The following is a 22,419-nucleotide window of genomic DNA, read 5'->3' on the forward strand; positions in this document are numbered from 1 at the left end:
TTTTTTTAAGGCACTACTGTATTACTACTACTACTGGTAGGTCATTTATGATTATCGACATTGATTAAATGCTTGCAAAAATTGTCAATGGTAGTTATAGTGAAAAAAGAACTAGTCATCAACTCAAGAAAAAATTTTTTTCAAAATTTGATTTTTCCTTCAAGATATTAAGATTATAAGTCGAAAAATTAACTCCTGAATTAATAAATTGAAACTTTTAAATTAATATAAAATTTTTTAGACAAATTTAACTTTAGCAAAGTATTTTACTGTTTTAAAATAAAATACACATTTATCCAAAAATTTTTTGTAAACTGTAAAGACAATTGATTTGAAATTTCCAAAGAAAACGTATTCAATACCCATTAATTGATACAGAAAAAGAAAAAAAGTCTTCAGTCAAGCGCAAATTTTCTTAAATAAAGAAAATCTTAAGGAAAACTGAAAATTTCTTGAATAAAGTTAAAATTTCTTGAACGAAGTTGAATTTTTTTAAGCCAAGAAAATTTTTTTTTGCTCCAAAATAACTTCGGTCTTTCTTATAATTTTCTTGGTTCAAAAAATTCTTTTTTTCTGTGTACACTAAATTACAAATTTTCAGTAATAATCTCAACTTTGGTCTCCAATTTCCGCAAAAATAAAAAGTTATGAGAATGAAGCAACTACGATTTGCACTAAAAATTTAAACTTCTACAAAAAAAAAACAGAATTAATTTTAGTTTTTGAGTAGTTATTAGTTATAAAGCTTTCTTTATCAACTGGAGATAACGCTCTTTTTCATCAAGGAATAATAGATATCGACCGAAGATAAAGATCTGTTAAACTAGGACGTCAGAATTCAAGACAAAAAATTGTTGAACCAAAACAACCGATTTCTCGAAAATAATTTCGTTCTTGGGAAGAATATTTTTTTTGAAGAAAGTTTTGCTATTGATGTATTGCTAGATTTACAAAATTTTAATAAAATACAAATTTCATCTTCATTAAATACGAAGATAATAAACAAACAAACAAAACTAAAAATAAAAGCCATCAAACAAAAAGAAGAAAGATCCTACAAGTGTTCTGTAGGCACTAAGAACAGAATAATTTCAAAAACACATGTCTTTAACGATAATACATGTTTAGCGTTAAAGACAGTGTATGAAATAAAAATTAATATAAACGTCCGAGTGAAAAAAATATACTCGTAACGAGGGTTAGTTGTTTGTATACCAAAGCTTAAATGTTTTGGGTGTTTCGACAACCCGGTTTAGTTTCTCAATTCCTTTTTGCCCTCCTTCTCCTTTCTTTTACTTGATAATATTTCTTTCGGCACCCTGGTATACTAAAAATCAAAATAACCAGTGCAGGACCGCAGTCGAATTTCCACGAAGGAGGTATATTAACTTTCTGGTTCGCAGTAGAACCTCCCGCGAGCAAGTACTCTAGAAAATATTTTTTCAAAGCTCTACTGCTAATGTATATGTTTAGTCTTTTAATAGACATTGACTTCCCGAATGTTTTTTTCTCAGATCCCGGATACCACCGAGGCTCGTGCGTGATCAACATTTGTTCACACGTGTTTGCATATCTTTGTTGTGCTTTTTTAAATCTTATTTTAAACACATAAAATTTTTATTAATTTACGAGCGGGGGTGATGTGATGAATCATTAGAAAATTTATTATTATAGATGTTGCTTAATCTATCCATGCTAAGAGAGACATATATCAATTTCTTGTAAATAAATTTTAAGGAAGATTGAAAATTTCTTGAACGAAGTTAAATTTTTTTAAGCCAAGAAAATTTCTTCTTGCTCCAAAATAACTTCGGTCTTCCTTACAATTATTTTGGTTCAAGAAATTTTTTTTTTCTGTGTGCGATGGGTTGAAAAGTCTGTAAATTTAAAATATAAAAAAATTGATTTTTTGTCTACATGATTAGATGAAAAAGCGTGGTCATGCAGATAGAAGATAGATGATAATAAAAGACACTTGAGCTTTACTTCTGGTGAGATAAAAAGGCGGACACGCGGTTTCGCACGGTCTTTAATCACTCGAGTTAACGAGAAGGTTATTGGGTTCTTACGGCTGTCCTTATCCCGAGAAGGAATTAAGGTAGCTTCTCATCTCTAATGTCTTTTTCACTTTACTCCTTCTTCCAGTTCCAGTTCCCGTTCCGGTTTCATTTTATCCGAGCAGACTTCTCGTGCACTTAATCTTCATCATCATCATACACTTATTTCTGGGCCTATCCACCGCCGATTTTATCACGGAGTATTATCCTCGGTAATCTGATCGAATCTCTGAAAGTATCTCGAGCCTCGAAGGCTCCGAGTGCCCGACAATCGCGTTATGAGACAGCGGAGTAAGAAAAATAAGTTAAAGACTCGAGATAAAGTCTGTTACGCTCAAATATATCCTAAATAAATGAGATGTTCTCGAGAACCTCTTCTTCTTATTCTTTGCTCCTTCCAACTCCGCGGTGTTTTTATTTTTACTTCGCTCCCGAGAGGCTTCTTCTGTTACCGAGCTGGTGCTGCTACTGACACAGGTGCAATTGAGAAATGAAACGTACTTTTCAATTCATTTCGCTGTTTAAGTCAATCACTCGAAACAGTTTCATTTCCTCACTCAGAAATGGATTTTATTATAAAAGAAAATGCATAAACTTTGTGCTTTAAATTTATTAATTTTAAGCAAGGAATATTTATTTCAGTCAACAAATTGTTGGATAATGAAAATATGCCAATCTTCACATTTCTTTATGGATTTTGTATCATATTTCGTTTGAAAATAATAAAACTGTCTATAAATATTAAGTGTGTAAAAATTATAAACTTTTCCAAAAATTTCAAGCGAAGGACTTAATGCCCATGCAAAAAAAATTCTGATTCAAAATGAATTTAAGATTGAAATTCATATGTTGACACAAATAAGAATTTTTTTTGAGATAAATCAAAATAAAAAATAAAAGATTAAAAGATCTAAGAATATTTAGGATATTTTATATTTGAGATATTCTTTAGTCTTATATGTTTTCAAGTCTTAGATATTTAAAATATTCTTGTCTTCATTAGAAGTATTAAATTAAAATTGACCTCAAAACTAATTCATACTTGTGTCAAAATATGAATTTCAATCTTAAATTCATTTTGAATCAGAATTTTTTTTTTGCACGGGTGTTGTAAAAATTTCGAATTGAACGATTTAAAGAAAAGCTACTAATAAATTGCGTATACAGACAAAAAATTAATTTGATTCAAAATAAAACATCATGAACCAAAACGATTATTATGGAGAATTTTTTTATTTCGATTTGAGCAAAGAAATTATACAACCAAAAGAATTGAGTTAATTTTAATTTATTAATTTTTTAGCTTGATTTAATCCCGAGTCGGAAAAAAATAAGCCTACGTAAGATTACATTAATAATTTTGTAAACGGAGGTAAGCTAAGCTGTTTACGAAGTAAATATGTTCAGTACTAGCTTTTACATTAATTATTTACCACTTACTCAGATTAAACATTGTTCATAGAATAAATAAAATTGTCACAATATATTAAATATTTAAAGTTTAAAAATTAAATTGAGATTGAGACTTACAGGAATAAAAATGATAACACAAGGCCAGTTTATTAATTAATTGATCTTTTGACATTTAAAAACCCCTTGCCTGTCTTTGCAGATTTGAATCAGGTAAGCTCATCTCCATCAACACGGAAATGAATATGCATGTTTACATTAGTTCGTACTTTACCGAAGAGAGATGTACACATATTCCATAGAGCATACAACATAGAGCATATAAGTAAAGATGAAAATGAAGCAATATGTTATATGGGCAATCGCGAAACCAGACGAGATAATGGATGCTCGACATCGTTCGCTCGTTGGTAATGTTTCAGACTATATGAATTGCGGAATTGCGTGCTAATCCTTTTTTGCAGGCAACACCATGCACCATACCAGTATCAACCTATTTTACCTGTATAGCTTTATCGAGAACGTGTTTAAAACTAACTGTATTAACACTTATTCTATCCCCTTCTCGCATTAATATTTATAATACAACTTAATCTCTTTAATAAATAAAAACCCGATTTTTAGATCTAAAAGCAGATTAGACAGCTTTGTTTTATTTTATTTTATTTTATTTTATTTTATTTCTAGAGTTTGATTTTTTTTATATAAAGTTCTAATGTTGTGTTTAAGGTGATACATATCTGACGCAACAGTACGTAGTCACACTATTTGTATTATATCTATATCTAAATTACTTGGCGCTTAGGCGAGTTATTTTATCAGAGATCGTGACTATACATTTTGTTGCAATGATAAATTGTGTTGATGGCTATTTAATCGTTAACGCACTGCTGTAGCCGTTCAATATATTCAAAAGATAAGATTGTTGTTCTATGTTGTAATTTCTGTATATGACAGTAGTTTATTTTTATTTTTATTTGGAAGTAATAGTAATAATAATAAATAACAATTTCAAAAATTTCACGTCAGACCGAAAAATCTTGATCGAGATTGTACATTTTAACGCGTTAATTTTTCTACTTAAGTATAATTGGATATTAAGACCAAGTAATTTTTTACGAGGAAAACGATTAGAGCGAAATAAGGATGACATAAAAAAGTAAGGACACGTGTAAAATAGACATAAACCCGGGAGGATTAATCGGCAGAGAAGAACCGGATGAGACATAGCAGAGACACCAGATGAGCAGATTGCTCTCATTATCCTGCAGCAACTTATCTCGAAAGTTCCCCTTGGGGTATGGTGTCTAAAACACCTTCGCATACTTTGTCGTTCTATTATCCACCTTGTTCACGGGTTGATCCATTCACCGGTACGCAACTTAGAGTAATCCGCGTGTGTGGAGCGCCAAGTTCGCTGGTTTCTCTCAACAACTGTCTCGCTCTCTACCCGCAATAACTGGAAAACAGAGCCAGATCTCCAGCTTCTATCCAGACTATTCGACGTGTCGAGGAATTTATTCTCAACACTTGAGTTCTATCAGACCAAGACTATGACTATGACTAACTCTAAGTCTGAGAAAGTGAAAGCACCACCACCAGAAGATGAGACTCTGCCGTCGTTTAATTCTGCTTGATTGGATTTTGAATGCCACTAACATTCGGTCGACATTGGATTAATTTCCCTCTCTGTTTTATTGCACTGGTAATTTTTTTATCGATTATCGTGTGTTATATGAGAGTTAATTACATGTACAAAAAAAATTTTTTTAAGTAATAATATTTATTTTTTATTTAATTTTAAACATTTTTTATAAATTTAAAAAAAATTCAGATAAATTTTTCTTTGTATTTTGTAGCAAAAATTATCGACAAGTAATTAACAATGCTATTAAAAAATTCATATTGATTTTATATTATTTTATTTTAAAATTTTTTTATAAATGAAAAACCTAAATCTTATTTCAAAGGTTATGGATCCAATTAACCAAGGGTTCGACTCTATGCAGAGCTCTTGGTTTGCGTCAGTTCATTTTAAAACATTTAAGAAATAAGAAAGATGAATCAAAATTTTTTCTTAAGATTATATTAAAAGTTTCCATTCACATTATTTAATAAAATTTTTTATACAAAGCGTCTAAAAACGGAATAGAAAATTTCAAATACAACGGAACACATAAATCGGAAAACTATCGAGTAATTTATCGACCAAGTAACAAAACAGATTCAGGTGAATTTTAACGGGTACCTTTAATATTTGCATATTATTTAGATATTAATAATTAATAATTTATTTAAAGCGTAATTAAATTATTTGAGCTTCTAAATTAAGTACAATACTCGAAATTTATTACCAAAATATGAAAAGGTACGGTGAAGTAAACAGCGCGAAACAAAACAATAAATTAGAAATTAGTAAAAATATTTTTCACTACGTAGGATGATATAATAACGAAGATTATAGTACAATATAAAAAGGCGTCTAGTTTTTAATCAAAAGCTAATTGGTATTGATTTATCGGATGTAAGGTAATTTATGATATTAAACCGACGATAATTTATGAGTTAAAAAAGCATTATTTAATTAGGACAAATTTCAAAGAACCCTAGTCTGATTTATAGAACCTAAACTAGTATTTACACTGGTGGCTTCTGTGCCACGGAGTCGACTGGTGGCTGTTAGAAGGTTGGCTCATTATAAATGGGAATTCCTTATTCGAAAATGTCGCGAACCCAAAGACTTTACTTTGTTCGCTGTTCAGCGGGATCAAGAGGGAAAAGGAATTTAATTAGAGTGCACACTGAGGTATTGGTACGGGGTTTGCGCTCAGGTATCTGAGAAAATGCGTTTCATCCATTAGGTCCTGAGAGAAGAGGGCCTTTATTTAATAAGTACCACTTGGCTTTCGATGCATTTTGTACTTTTATTGTGCTCTGATTCTTTGAGGTTTATATGCCAATGTGTTGTGTTATATGGTGCATATTACATATTACGTGACATTACGTACACGTTAACTATTAATATATATTTTTTAATGTTAACAATTTTTCATCACCTGTTAATGAATTAAATGTAATAAATTAAATAAAGTAAATAATTTATTAATTTTTGATAAATAGTTATGAAATTATCTGATTTTCTTTTTGAATCAAGGTAATTTTTTTGACGGGTGCATATCATGGCTATATATGTTGCCATCCGTACAAATTTGACCTAAAGCCAACTCCTTTGTTCAAAGCGAGCGCAAATCAAGAACCATCGCTACTCTAGTTTGATTCCTGTTCTATCCCTATTCCTCCTGTTATTGGAGTTATATTTATATCAATCTATCTACGGGTGCCTTTGCAGCAGCTTATGCTCAGAAGTTAGTCCTCGTAGCTCAGCATCCACTGAATATTCATTCGCAACCTCGAACCCGTCTCTCTCTCTCTCTCTCTCTCTCTCTCTCTCTCTCTCTCTCTCTCTCTCTCTCTCTCTCTCTCTATGGCATTCAACAATCTCGAGTACTTTGTCCGCGTGAATACCACGGATCGAGAAATGCTCTGGATTCTTTAGTGTTTATTAAAATGCTTCTAGTCGAGATAAATATCACTACCAAACCAGATCTTTTCATTTTACTCATTATTTATTATTCATTACCATGTCATATATTTTATAACTGGATTGAGATAATTTTATTATTTATTGATTATTGATTTATTCATAACTGCTAACCACTCGGGAGCAAAGATTAATGCAGCAGTCATGTTTTATTAGAACATAACTTTGATGCAATATTAAATTTTGACAACTGTTGCCAGAGATAATCTTTTTTTTTTTTTCGTTTGTAAAATACTTTTCTGAACTCATTCCTGAAAAATGTTGATGAAAGTGCATTAATTTTTATCCAAATTTAATTGAGTTTCGTACATCAAAATTAAAATTATTCAAATTTTTTATCATAAAAAAAACTGTATTCAGTTCAAATATAAAAAAAAAAATGAAGACGAATGTATTTTTCTAAAATAGAATAATTAAGGAATTAAGTATAAAAGCATAAATTGTAGAGAATACGACGAAGTTATATAAATTTTTTTAATTTAAAAATTTTTTTATTTAAACAAATAAATTCATGCATTTCTCAATATTCTTCGGTATGATCGATAAAAATTGTAACTTTTGAGATTTCAGTAGATTTAATAGAGACGTAGAATTTTTTTGTCAAATTCTCATGAAATATTCAAATTCTTTTAATAATTTTATTTCTCATAAATTTTGGTTGATTTAATTTATTATTTTTTTGACTAAATTGAATTGATGATTCAATTTTTGATAAATACAGTCTCAAAAATATATTTAGCAAATTTTTTTTGGAAGATTTAATTGATTTTGAAAATTTACTGATAAAGTAATAAAATATTAATTGACTCAATTTTTTATATAAAAAAATAAAAAAATAAATAAATAAATCTGAATAATCAGTTTAAATTTCAAATATAAAATATCCTTAATGTCAAATGTCATTATTACATTATTATTATTATTATTATTATTATTGGTATGACTATTGTAGGTCAGTAGCAGAAGCCACAAATGTCAAACTGAGCCACAATTAATATGAACACGAGTATTAGTTGAATTAGCATCTAAATAAGTCAGTAACTTGTCAAGTTGACATATATATGTGCAGTGGTGATATATATATATATATAGCAGAAATCGGTTTGTATTTAACAGAACTTTCTCATAAAATACCTGAACTCTACTCGGCTGGACGTTGTTACACTAAATTACTTGATTTACATAAACCAGATAGACCGAAACTTGTGAGCTTTAAATGGCTTTGCAACCTCCACTCGATTCAATTCAATTCCCTCAACTCACTCTGTACGATAAAAATTACCATTTTTAAAACAAACGGTGAATTCACAAGCCCAGAACTTTAAATAAATATCTATACTAATGACTACAGTTGAAAGGGTACACGACTCTTTTGAAAAGCCCCCTCGTTCTCTTTGGTCACCCCTAAATTTATTTAGGGCACCACTGGATTTTTAGACACAGTATCCAGAAACTGGACCAGAGCATGGAGTAAGTTCTACAGGGTCGTGAGAGATTGCTGGGAAGAAAACAGAAATCACCAAAGAAATTCATTTTCCAAGAAATTTTATTTAACCCACCCCATTAAAATGATATTTCCCTTACAATTAATTAACACTTAATCCTAAGTCCTATTCCTGTTTATAAGACGGTTTCCTATCAAAGCTCCTAATCCCGACGATACCCTCTTATGGAGCGACCATATCGCGGTTTCTATCATAGTTACTTATTCCCGACGGTACTCTCTTATGGAGCGACCATACCGCGGTTTCTAATTATTTTCCTCCATTTTTCAATTTTCCATAATTTTCCATAATTTGCTATAGTTTCATAGTTTCATAATTTTCCACACGCACCCACAATATAATTATTATCATTCAAACACACTAATTAAAATTTCCATACTTTATTAATTATTTTCTAAGACTATTATTTACTTTTATTTTCCAAATTAAATCTGATTATTAAATTTTCTAAATCCAAATTAAATTTCAATTATTAAATTTTCTTTTGAATAAATTTTCCATTCATTCCCAATCCAAATTCCTATAGCGATTAATTTTCTTATTAAAATTCTTAACTAATTTACTGCCGTGGTCTTAATAATACAATAAATATTTAATACTAAGAAGTCTTCGTATCTCGTATTAATAGATTAAAATTTGATGACAGAGGTCTTAATAATCTGCCGACAAAATAGTCGCTACGTCCTAGTATTCTTACAAATTTATTTTACTTTTGTTGATTTTATTACGCCATATTTTATTATAAAATTTTACTTGATTACTTTAATTAATTTCCTTAAAATTAATTTAGTTTCATTTTATTAATTATTTTCTTCGAATTTCATTTTTCCGACTTTTGTAATTTTATTTTATTTACTTGAATTGTTTTAATCTTGTCCAAATTATTTGTCAGAGTTAATTAATTAATTTATTTAGTTTTAATCTCTGAATTAAGAAATTGACAATTGGTTTTATTTCACTCAATTTTAACTAAATTATTTTACTTGTCTCTGAATAACTGAGTTTATTTTATTTTTGCTAAATTACTTTATTTTACTTTTGTATTGTTTGAAACTTGAAATTTATTTTATTTTAATTTTGAGGATTATATTTCACCTTACAACGCCTTGAGATTTTTTAGTCTCGACCTTGTACGTCCTTTACTCAGCGTTTTAGCTCGAAACAAGATGGCGGACCCTCTCCCAACTTTTGTTGAATTTTTCTTCAAGTGTAATTTACAACTGATTTATTTTCTACTTTTATCTAAATGATTTTAACAATTATTCTAAGGATTTTTTTTACGATTCTAATTTTACTTCTATTTTATTTCACACAATCAAAATTCGTTCCAAATTATTTATATTGATTTTAATTAATTTTAACTTCTGATGATTTTACTCAAACCCAATTACCAGAGATCAAATTTTCACGTGACACCAAAATCATGAATTAACAAACTGAAATAATTCCTAGTAAGATTAATCCCGACTCTGCCTACGTGTTTAATTAATAACCCGAAATAATTCCTGGTATTATTAATTAAATATTTAGTTATTTCATTTCTGACTTGTTCTTAAATTTTTTCTTAACTTTATTCGGTCTTTTATTCAGACTTTAGTTCAAGTAACGAGTGCTTAATTATTGACTAAACCAATTACTTAAATTTTGGCAAGATTAATTAATTAAACTTTTATTTAGAAACTAATGATTGTAATCGAACGCGAAATGGCGATAACCTTCAGCCGACTTAAGGCCTGGCTGATGCCGCTTCACCGAGAATCTATTTAGACGTATTTATTGTACCTGGAGTTTCCTTGGGTTTTATTTTCAAAAATCCCTCGACGCTTTTACTCCCGGGTTTCTCGTCTTTCCTTGATGAAGTCTTATTGGCAGCACGGTCCTGAATCGCCACTTCGTAACTTAATTCTCAGAGAATATTTTATTCTGGAACACGAAATTGGTATTAGAATATTTCTTAGATTAATTAAACTTAAGCGAGCCGGCATTGGGCCTAGCAAACATTAAATTTAACTAAAATTTATCGCCTCGTTCCACAAGAAACAATAGAATAGAAATAATTACCTGAGTGAGATGTTTGCGATGTCGATTCTTCGATCGTTCGAACACAATAAAACTTACCAAAATTTGTTGGTTCGTTTCTTCTTGGATCTGTCTTCCCCACTCCCTCTCTCTCTCAGCGCCGGCGCTACCCTCTCGGGGACTTACTCACTAGCATAAGACTATTGGCGCGAGTACTTCGGAGCACAGCGCCCTGGGGAATTGGTCGATAATTTTAGCTCAGATCGAAGACCTTCACCGGATAAAGAAGGTCTCGTGTACTCCGTTACACAGTAACAATAATTACACCGCCATCAAATAAAATGCCGGTAATTATTTTTGAATATCTCGGTTTCTGAAATAAATGAAAGATAAAACAAACAAATTATTTTTAATTAGTGCGCAGGATGTTTCCCTGTGATTTCAATTAACATCGCCAGCAGTTGGTTCAGTTTATTTTTTTTTCTTCTGATTAAATATTATTATTCATTATCATTACATATTCACCGGGAATATTTGCTTCTGATGATACGAATGTGTGCGTATATGTCTGAATACGTGTGTATTAAATTAATAATGAGTAATGCGTAATGGTGCATGAAGTATGATGATATTTTAATAGCGGATAAGAGTAACCAATAAATGAAATTATGATTTCATTAGATGATTGCCGAGGGTCCACCAAAACGAAATGATAGGGGGATGTTGCCCGTCAACGATACAAGGGGGACGGTACCGACGACAAGTAGACCGTCGCTACAACTCAGTACATTACAGTACAGAATGGACATATAATATTAATGAATATTTCATCCATTTCTATCCCCCGGGTTCTATCGGGATTAATTTAATTCTGTGAAAACTCCAATTCGAGTGTCACTCAACCTGTATTTATATTATTTACATGACAAGGATACTCATTTCTACGATAAATCTCACTATTTATCTACACAACATGCAATCAGTAGTCATAAATAACTACACGTATTATTTATTTTGGACTATTGTACTATACTGAATGAATAGAAAATAGCGACGGTGTTTGTAGTATGCTTGGATAGTTATTGCTGATGTCATTTTAATGTTTGATTATTTTTTTTTTTTTTTTTTTTTTTTTTTTTTTTTTACGAAATTGTTTAAGAAAGGTACAGGAAAAGGATATATGGTTGACATATGTTGCTTGAATTTTAAAAAAATAGATACATATTGTAATACTGAGAAAATTTAGTAAAATGAATGGTGAAGAAATAATTATTAGATAATAAAATTAATGGAGTAAAGTTTTTAAAAATATAGGGAAATTAAAAAAATAAATTTTAAATAAAAAAAATCATGTAAAGAATTTTTTTTCTTGGATCACGCAAACAAATTTTTGAAGTAAAATTTATTTGAAATTGAAAAAAGTAATTCAAATTTATCAAAATAATTTTTTTGATTCAATTTTATTAAGGAAGCCCTGTGCAAAATCACTTTTGTTACAATATTTTTCAATATTTAAATACACGTACTTTTTAGTGTCCTCTATACGAATAAATTTTTTTTAATAGTCCTTGCGGTGCTAATCCTTTAATTAAGGATTTTTTTGAAAAATTGAGAATATTTAATTGAAGTTATAAGAACTATTTCTTATCAAAAATAACACAAACGAGCGGTATTCATTTTTTTATAATGTTCATGAGAAAGAAACCAATAGCCATAACCTATTGGTGTCTTTTTCTTGCCGCAATACCTCCTTAATTAAAAGGTATCAAATCGTAAAATTTAATAAATTCAACTTATTTTTGAGACAACACTCAATAAGAAAAAATTGTTTTTGGATCAAGTTGATTTTTTCATCAATCTATACTTTAAAAATAGATGTAATTTGGGTTCGTATGATTATCAAAAATTGATATTACTCCATCGGTTAATGAACGACCAAATCAATAGAATAAAATTATTGGTTTTGAATGCAACAGTACTAATAAGATTAATTTGTACAAAATTAGAAATTTTTTAGATTGTCAAAGATTTGTAATTGTATCATTTTAATACTTTTGTATTGTTATCGAATTAATTTTTTAATTTTTTTATAAAATTATATTGCCGTTTGCCAACATATAAGTATTAACTAAATTTATTTTTCGAATAGATTCAAAAATTCTGCATTAAAAAAAATTTTCTACAAATAAGAACATTATTGAAACCAAATTTTGAAACACATCAACGACTCTCTAACACAATACAACTAATATTTCTAATCCAAGTCCACGCCCCCTAATACCAATCCCAGATTTCCAAGAAACCTATTGTCCTTATTTATCCATGCAAAACAACAATGATTGCAGCAAATACCAAAAAAACTAAAAAAAGTTCAATCGAAAATGAAAATCCATAATCCTCGCTATTATGTATGGGACGCGTAATCACGTTAATCCGCTTATCCATTGATTGATTGAACGTCCGTTGAGGCTGCTAACAATCCGTCATCATTGACTTATCGAGACACATTAATAAACATACATTATCATCATCAATTATTGTATCCAGGTACATTTAAATAATCGTTCACTGATTTAATCGAATCATTTATTATTTATTTTATATTAATAATTTACAATCGTAATCATAATCAACGGTTTAATTATTTTATTATTTCAGTATCATATCACAGTCACAGATTTATTTTATTCCATATTAAATACTACCCCTAAATAATTAATTGATAATATTTAAAATTCAATACAAAAATTAAGAATAATTTTGTGACTCGCAATCACAACAGTATTTGCAATAAAAACTAACAATACATTTGAGGAAGATATAATTATGTAAATAAACATACAAACATAGACAAACATATAAACTATAGACATTATGATCGTGTGTATTTCCTTCGTATGAGTCAATTAAAAAAGAACGATATTGCGTGTATAATAATTATGTATGTGTATATAAATGTTTTTTTGCAAAACAAGTTTCCTCGACGGGGATTCCTTAGAATACGAATTGCATAACGGAAATTCAAACCACAGTCTCTTAGTATCACTTGCCAAGACTTTATAAATAAAACTGGATATCCCGTACTTATACAAACATGTATACATTAATGTGTTTGAATACTTAATTTATGGAAAATACTCAAGTGATAATTAGTGCCTATAACTAAAATTATTATTTAATATTCAGTCTTTGTATTGTTAAATCCTAAAAAATATTTACTTTGTTACTTAAATGCTTATCACTTGTGAAAATTACAGACGCAGAATAAAAAGTCACTCTTTATTCAAAGATTAAATTTTTGGTATAAAAAGAATTTTAACACATTAATTAAAAAAAATTACAATAAAAAACTTGACCAATTTTTTCATTATACTTACAAGAAATTTGAATTTCAAAAATTTTTTTAGACCAAAAAAAAAATAATAGATCAAAAATTTCACGAATTCCAAGAAATCGATGATAAATGAAAAAATGCTCGCAGTTTTATAAAATGCACTTTTCAAGATTTACTATGTACAAATCTATCACCAAAATTTTCAATTACAGTCAAACTATCTTTATTCCCAAATTTAGGCACTGATAGTAGTAACGCTACTTTTTCTTCGTTTATAATTCGCAGATAGCGACTTAACTTTCAAAATAACACTTTTGTGAGTCGCGAGAATTATCAACCACAGAGAGGGTTGAATAAGCCTACAAGTTTTCAAAAGAACCAGTTTGTTCAGACATGCAAGCACCATTCCAAAAAACCACGGCGCGCCCATCAGTAAATATAACCGCAAGAACAAAAAGTACTTTTTCTTCAGCAAATTCGTTTGATTCGCAGTTGCAATCTCCGTACTGCGCTGAATCTTGATAATCTTAAATGTGGTGTAGACAAAGAGAACATTGTTCAGCAACAAAGTAAACGCAGGTACCAAGAAAAAGTATAAATTCACAATTGGACTGGGTCCATCGCGAAAGTTCAAGTAATTTGGTTTCAAAATAAAGTTTTTTGGAACTCCAGGAATGTAATCACAGAGTCCGGCTAATATTACAGGCACCAAAGAGCCTCCCCAGGAGAAGAGTCCGTAGACAAAGATCTTGCGGTTTTCGTCAACATTGTCAAGCTGACCTGCTCCTGTCATCCATCGAAATTTGGTGATTGCCAGGGTCATGTCATAGCAGACAACGTTCAACCACAGCGCGGTCGCGATTGTGAAGTACTGAAGCACCAACCATGACAGGATCATCAGATAGTCGTTGAACTGGCAGTTCCCGAGCTCGCAGAAACCGAGAATCTGCAGAACTACTCCAGCCATCATTAAGCAGATGTTATGCCTTACAACGCATCGATTGTAAACACCGCGTTGAAGTCGCGGAACAGATAAATAGATGATCACTACGATGATGCACAAAATTACGTGGGCGATATTTGTCGACATGTAGGTTTGCGCTCCCCAGAAAATCACTGCACCCAGAGTGTGAATTTGTTCGTGGATCTTCCTGAACAAACATTTGGCTAGGACTGTGGTTCCATTGATGGTTTCCTCTACGCATAAATTATTGCCCATTTCGAGCTTTATTTGCGAATAATTCGATGCCTTGGAGTTATCGTTAAGAAATAGGGATTCACTAATGTTAAAGTGACACACGGAGCTTACGATGTTTGGTGATGAAAGTGGTGATGGCGATGAAGAGTAGGTCCAGGAAAATTTTTTTAGGAACACTTTGGGAGTCCATGTTCCGTTGACTCGGGCGACACACTCCAGGTGTTCATTGAAGTAACTGGTTGAGGAGCAACACTTCCGCGGAATTTCGAACAGGTAGAAGGGACGAGTGGTGGAACTGGGTGTTGTAAATACCAGAAGGAGTATTATTTGTATTGGTGGTATTAAGGAACTAACTGGTCGCGGATGCATGCTGATTGATGCGCTCACCGATACTGAACTGATTGACTTACATGACTGGACTCATCGATCGCAGTATGTTGTGTCGTACCCGGCTAAATAGGATGTCTTTTCCCGATAGGAGTAACCGCACCAATGCTTTCTTCCGACTTCGAGCGGATCATTATTGGTTATCCGTTCGTCATGCATGATGTCATGTTGAGGAAAATTCTTCTTTACGATCATATTTTTGTTCTATTGATAATTGTTGATTGTATCTGTTATTAACACTTAATATATGTGATACTTAATTTTTTTAACAGAATTGTTAGTTAGTCATAAATTATTTTTTAATTAGTTTATAAGTAATAATTATTATATTTCTTGATAGAAATTGTTGGATGAATATCATTCATTATATTACCTCGTCTTCGATATTTAGACTAAGTTTTTCATTGATGTTAATGCAATTTTAATTTAAATAACTTCAGTTTAATTACTCTAAAATTCCGAACTAATTCAGTGGCTATAGGATGAGTAGAACTTTAAATTAATTGACAGATAAAAAAAAGTTCCACGTGCGAATCAAACAACTATGAAATACGAAGGTTAGGGATTTACTATAATATATCTTAGTCGGTCGGTAACTATACTTGCTAGCAAAATATATATATAAAGGTAATAGTATGTCAAAATTTAAAAAATTTTAAAACTAGCAATTTTAAAAAATGATCTCGAAAAAATTTCCTCTAAATTTTTATTATTATTAATATTATTAGTTAAAGTTTTTAAATTTAAATTGACTAATTTTTAACTCATCAGCAATTCAAATTAAAAAATAAAAGAGATTGATGGTTAATATATTATAAAAATTATAAATTAACTCAGAAGATTCAAAGAAATATTTTTTGAGGATTAAAAAAAATGTATTCGCTTGTTTAATTGAACTCTAGTATATAATTTTTTAAATACATATTTTTTTTTTAAGAAAAAAAAAATTTTTTTTATTAGAAAAAAAAAATAAGAATCAATTGTTTACAAGATTGATTAAGAATTTACAAATTTTAATTAAATGATAATAATTATAGCAATTATGATAATGATAAATAATAATTCATTGAAAAAATTAACATCGGTTGTCAATATAATTCATGTTACGCCTTTTTAAAATATCATAAATTATTTCCCATTGTGTAATAATACAACTTGAAGGATAATTCTTGGTAATTTCTTTAAATGAGCCGCTGCAAATTCCCATCAACCAGTACACAGTGTGCAGTATTGATAATATTGATTACGCGAGCGATTTGCATACCAAAATAAAGCGAAAAAGTAAATTTATTGGTGGCAGCTTAATTGACATGGGAATCAAGCATTCATTTCACACCGGTGTTTGTTAATAAATTATATAATTAATTAAATAACGGAATTTATTTGAGTACGTCAGTGAGGTATCAAAATGTATGCAGAAATTTATATTCTTTCTGAAAAGTTGAATAAATAGAAATTACTCGGGTTTTTAAAATCATAACTTTGTTTCAAGAAATGCTATTACGTCAGTTGACATTGTGTTGCATTAAAATAATTACATGTCAATTAATGGTAAGTTGTTGATTAGTCATAAGTCATAACTTTATTATTTTTTATTTATTTTTTAATATCCATTTATTTGTTTGCGCCTATCTCTCCTTGATTTTTTTCATTGATTACTGTTTTTCGGATTTTGTCGGACCTAGTTTATTATTAAAAATAAATAAAATAATATATTGATACTACTCGCGACGCTAATGACATTACATATGAATAATTCATTTGCTTGCCGTATTCTTTTCTTATTTTATTTTATAAATGAATGAAACGGAATAATTTATTTAAAAAAAAAAAAAAAAGAAAATAAAATTTCTGATGTAAATAACTCAAAAATTTTAATTTGATCAACTGAATTTTTAGACTTTTCACTTTCCATAAACTTTTAAAAATTTTTTTTAGATGAAGAATGTTTCAATTTTATAATTTTTAAGGTTTGATTACCAAAATCTACATTTACAATTTCAAAACGTAAAAATAAATTTACCAAACAAAAATTTATCTTATACAACCTCATTTATTGATCTAATTAAAAAATTGAAAATTAAATCTTGTTACTCATAAAAACGATAATAGTTACCTAAAAAAATCACTTTAAGAAATTTTGAATCAACTTAATTTTTCTCAGTTTAAATAATTTTTTCTTGATTTAAGTCAAAATACTTCAAAATAATTTTCATGGTTTAAAATTTTTAGTAGATTTAAAAAAAATCCTACGCGGCTTTTCCGGACGATAGCGTCTCTAATTCATAATGGATCTTCTCCAAAATCAAAATACTTAATTTTTAAACGAATACCAAGGTCAAGTTTAAAGATGAGCTTAATTGGTCAAGTACTTCAGAAATTACAGAGTTTCAAAATTTTCAAAATTGTGAAAATTCATATTTTGTCAGTTTCATTCACGGATAACTTTTTAATGTAATAATTTATCGAATTTTTATAAATTGCATTTTAAAGCGCATTAATTTTTATGTCATTTTATTTTCCTAGACTAAAAATAACTTTTTCTTCTGAAAATATTAAATTAAATTTCACTATTGCATCCGGTTTAACTTATAGAGAGGGGATTTCATCAATGTGACTGAAGTATTTGTATTATATTAGTGATGTGATTTTATTTAAGTAGAAAATCCACTTCTATTTCGGCTGCCGAACGCCACTTTTTTATCTTTTGAATCAAGTAAACTTTTTTTTTTATTGGTGTATGAAATTATTTATCAAATCATGGCAATCACATCAGACAAATTAAAATACTGCTTTGAATCTTGTGAGTTTTTTATTGACCCAAAACTGAAAAATCAACAAAGCAATTTTCTGCTAAAACATTAAGTTTACTTCTTGAGCAAAGTATATTAAAAGATCAACGTATGTTCGTTATAATGGATATTAAAAATTTTAAATTATTGCAAGTATGACAATACCGCGAAAAAAATGTGAGTGACACTAAAAAATTGCTTATTCGAAAAAACTCTTAATATTATTAATATAAACATAAACATAGAAGTATCACGTGATCGTGTAGTAAACGATGGCGAGTCAGAGGATCTCAGGTCAGTATCGTCGGGAACGTATCCTCGTTCCGTCACTTGGCAAAAACAGTCATCGCATCTGCATTATTTGCAACTGATATTTTCTATCAAAGTTTTAAATGCAGTTAGCATTGAGTTTTCGAACAAACCCAGCAGAAACAGCTTTCATTCGTAGAACTCGGCTCGAATTCCCAGTAGAACAAGTGAACTGTCAATGTAAAGGTACACGTACTCTGCTATGCGTACTGTGTTGTACATAAGTTACGGGCTTCAGTGACAGCTAGTCATCATGTATTCGATCGCTCTAGCAGTAATTTTACTTATTGTATGCAGTTCCGTGGGTTTCGCAAACTCGGCCCCAATCCCACTAAATAAGTGCTGTGACAATGGATACTTGCTGTATGAAACCCTCCAGTGTGTTGCTAAAACCAACCACTTTAGCTTTAGTCCAATAGATAAAACAGAACTTGATGTTACACAATCCATTGATCAGGCTCAAATGTCTACTGATATTTGCATCACCGGTGAGTCTGTTTAATGCATTTGCTTTTATTTATTCTCGTTTAAAAAATCGAGAAATAGATTCGTAATTTTTGGAAATTAATAGAAACCTAACATTATTTTTGATGGAGAAAACCATTAAAAATTTTTATTTTTTGCTTGATTTAAAAAACTTCGTCGACTGCCTCTGATCGCGTGAAAATCGGTTTATTCATTTAAAAGTTATTGCGGTTTGAAAATTCAAAAAATAGTGTTTTATTATCAGACTTTTAAGCTCGAGGAGATCAAAATCATAGAAAAGCTATTTACTTGAGTTTGGGCAGCTCAAAATGACATAAAAATTATATTTTTGAGCTCGAAGAGTGCAATTTTGAGCGCTTAAGTATGAAATTACAGGGATTGCCTTTAGAGTCAACCGTTTTCCTTATTTTTTTGTGTTGATTTAAGAGATTAAGTGTTAAGTTTACACATAAAAATCTTCAATATTTAACATAAAAATTTTTAACACCACACTTTTTGACGCAATGACAAAAATTTTCTAGCATGTATTAAAAAAAATTGATTAACACTTTACTGTTTTTTTAAGCTTCCAGAAACGACAATTCTCCAACTTGCACCGATTATCTCAGCAACGGAACTGCAGTAACATTAATTTGCCCCAAAAATCACTTCAACATCAATAATTCCACTGACAATGTAACCGAAACTTCTTGTGAAAAATGTTTTAGTGTATCAAAAATCATAGAGTTCTGGGGATCACCTATGATCGTTTTTGTACAAATGATCTATTCAATACCCTATATAATAGTCATACTCGTTTACTGCTTGTGTAGCAAATCCTAGAATCGCGCTTACGACAGATCAGTGATTTGCTTCAACATTTCTTACGTAACTGAACGTTTTTCTGAAGATCATGAGGTTCCTTGAACTCTGTCAGCCGAGACTGGATGACTACGCTACGGAATAATGGGCCTGTGCATCCTTTACTTGATTCAGGCGTCGGTGATGTGGCTGTTCGTAATGTGCTATGACATGACTCTGGCGATCACGCGGTTTCAGTGGGCGCCTGACAGCAGGAAGAACAAAAAAACCGACGAGTGCAAAAAGTTTATCATTTATTCGGCTGCAGTGTGGGGAGTTGCGCTGATTCCGTTGACAATTGCTGCTGTCATGGAGTTTAACACTTGGCTTCCAAAAGACTCGGTCTACCGGCCGAATTACTCAAACATTCATGGAAATCACGAGTATCTGCGTGTATACAATTTTACGCTTCCCGGGATGATATTGCTGGTCAATTCACTGCTCTTTGTGTATACGACATACAAAATCATTAAGATCCGCGGCAACAAGGCGCTTGCTGACCACTACAAGTCCAAAAATGTTAAAGAAAAGTATATGGTTTATTTGAAGCTTTATATTCTGATGGACTCTCCTTGGTTGTCTGGAGCGCTGTCAGCAATCTATCCGAACCTTTGGATATTGTGGTATTTCAAGATAATACAACCGATTTTGATGATGATTGTTATTTTGCCGAAACAACAGAAAGAATTATTGGTTCGCTTGTTCAAAGCTTGTTGTTGTAAATGCAGTGATTGTGGGTTTGACAAGTGTAAAAAAAGATAAAAAAAGCGAGAAAATAATAATGAACTAATATTACAGCTGTATGGTACAGCTAAATGATTAGCAGAACTTGTACGAATTTTGTAAAACATAAATGGATTGTTTTAACACATATGAAGTGTGTTCAATATTTGAAATAATTTAAATGCATCTGATTTGAACATTAATGGCTTCAAAGCATGGTGAAAAATTGATGTGTGTTAAAATAACACACTTTAACTTTAGACTGGATTTACAGTGATAGCGTTTAATTGTGACTAGCAAAATACTAAAAAAATAAAAGGCCATTCGGCAGCCGAAATGGAAATAGATTTCATTAACAGCTACATTTATCCATAATTAATAATAATAAATGAAAGAAGTAAATTTCTTAAAAAAAGTATGCAATTAAAATAAAATAATAATAATTATATAAAAAATAAATAATGTTTATAAATTCATATTTTTTTAATGATAGATTATTGTCGAAACTTGGGAAAATCCAATGTTTTTCTATGTTTATATCTATTGTAGTTTTATTATGCTGTATTTGTAGTTTATTATGATGTATAAAATTACTCACTATTGATGTAATATTCTGTACTTCACGGCCCTTAAGAAACACTCGTTGTAGGGTCGATTAAATTGAATAAATAAAATAAAAATAAATTAAAACATATACATACCTATACATATATAAATTTTTGAACCATATGTATTTTCTAAATCAGGATGATGAGTCAAAAAATAGCAAAATTATTCGTAAGTTCAGTTTTTTTGTTAATGCAGTAAAAAATTTTATCAAAAATCAGTCCCATAAAATCAATTGATAAACTAACCCCGAAACTCACGCAAAACCAAAATCTTAATTACAACTTTATTTCAAAAACCTATATAACTTCCTGCTCGATGATTTACTAGGAAAGTTTCCTGGGTTTATCGGTAGTGAGCCAAACCCTTTTCATCAGAGCGATAGAATAAGATTTAGTGGGACTTCCGTGAGTGAGAATCTCTCCCTTCCTTCGGGTAATGAATCGGAAGCCAAGCACGATCCATTTTACAGTTCCCCTGTATGTACTCGTTCTACAATGCCATATTATATCGAGGTGCGTCTCTATTCGTTATGGCACCATTAGGAGGCTCCTCATCTCTGTATGAAGAGCTCGAGCGTGGAGTAGCGGTGTGAAGGGTTGCCAAGCCGAAAACTTACTGCCGAGACCGATACGAGGGTAACCCTTCACGTGAATTTTAATCTCACCGTCGTTATCATTCTCGTTCCTCCCCTTGCGAACATCCAGCATCCATCGTCTACCTTCCTCTCGATGTTCGTTAAGGCCAGCTAAAATTCTATTCTGAGCAGAGTCGTTTGGCCTTAATGACACACAGACAATGCCGTGATCTAGAGTGAAGAACATGCAGGGAAATCAAATCGTTAAAAATAAAAAAGCGTGACCTGCCGCCTTGAGGCAAAATAAATAACACAATGGAAATTATTATTGCGTGTGATATTGATAGCGTACTTGCTGTTATTGCTGTTGCTGTTGTCACTATTGTCATTGTTGTTATTGGACAAGTTATATGAGTTTTTGTTTGCCCCCTTGGGAAAAACCCGAGAATCCGGTGCATCAGTGTAGTTCCAGCGATCGCTAATGGGCATCGCCGTGGCGTAAATCCGAGCTGGATGCATGCGCCAAGAGTGACAACAGTTGACCGTACTCAGGACAAACTATTCACCACCCTTGG

At 30.6% G+C, this 22,419-nt stretch overlaps 1 protein-coding gene and 1 pseudogene across 1 annotated transcript; one reads left to right on the forward strand and one right to left on the reverse strand.

Annotated features, from left to right (window-relative positions):
* Positions 1-8,596: 8,596 nt before the first annotated feature.
* Positions 8,597-16,061, reverse strand: LOC141534218 (uncharacterized). Its single transcript, XM_074253426.1, has 2 exons — positions 10,635-16,061; positions 8,597-10,496 (listed from the first exon to the last, which is right to left on the reverse strand). Exon 1 carries the CDS (start codon positions 15,491-15,493, stop codon positions 14,162-14,164), a length of 1,332 nt encoding a protein of 443 aa, XP_074109527.1. The 5' UTR covers positions 15,494-16,061; the 3' UTR covers positions 8,597-10,496; positions 10,635-14,161.
* A 2,564-nt stretch (positions 16,062-18,625) lies between these two features.
* On the forward strand, positions 18,626-21,316 carry LOC141534219 (uncharacterized; annotated as a pseudogene).
* The last annotated feature ends 1,103 nt before the right edge of the window (positions 21,317-22,419 follow it).

This window comes from Cotesia typhae, unplaced genomic scaffold (genome assembly GCF_013202065.1).
Source record: "Cotesia typhae breed Kobodo isofemale line unplaced genomic scaffold, CoteBio_Ctyphae scaffold_13, whole genome shotgun sequence".
Classification (NCBI taxonomy): domain Eukaryota; kingdom Metazoa; phylum Arthropoda; class Insecta; order Hymenoptera; family Braconidae; genus Cotesia; species Cotesia typhae.

Bases quoted from the DNA above. Each gene is read 5' to 3' on its own strand.
- LOC141534218 (XM_074253426.1), bottom strand. From the start codon at position 15,493: ATGCATCCGCGACCAGTTAGTTCCTTAATACCACCAATACAAATAATA.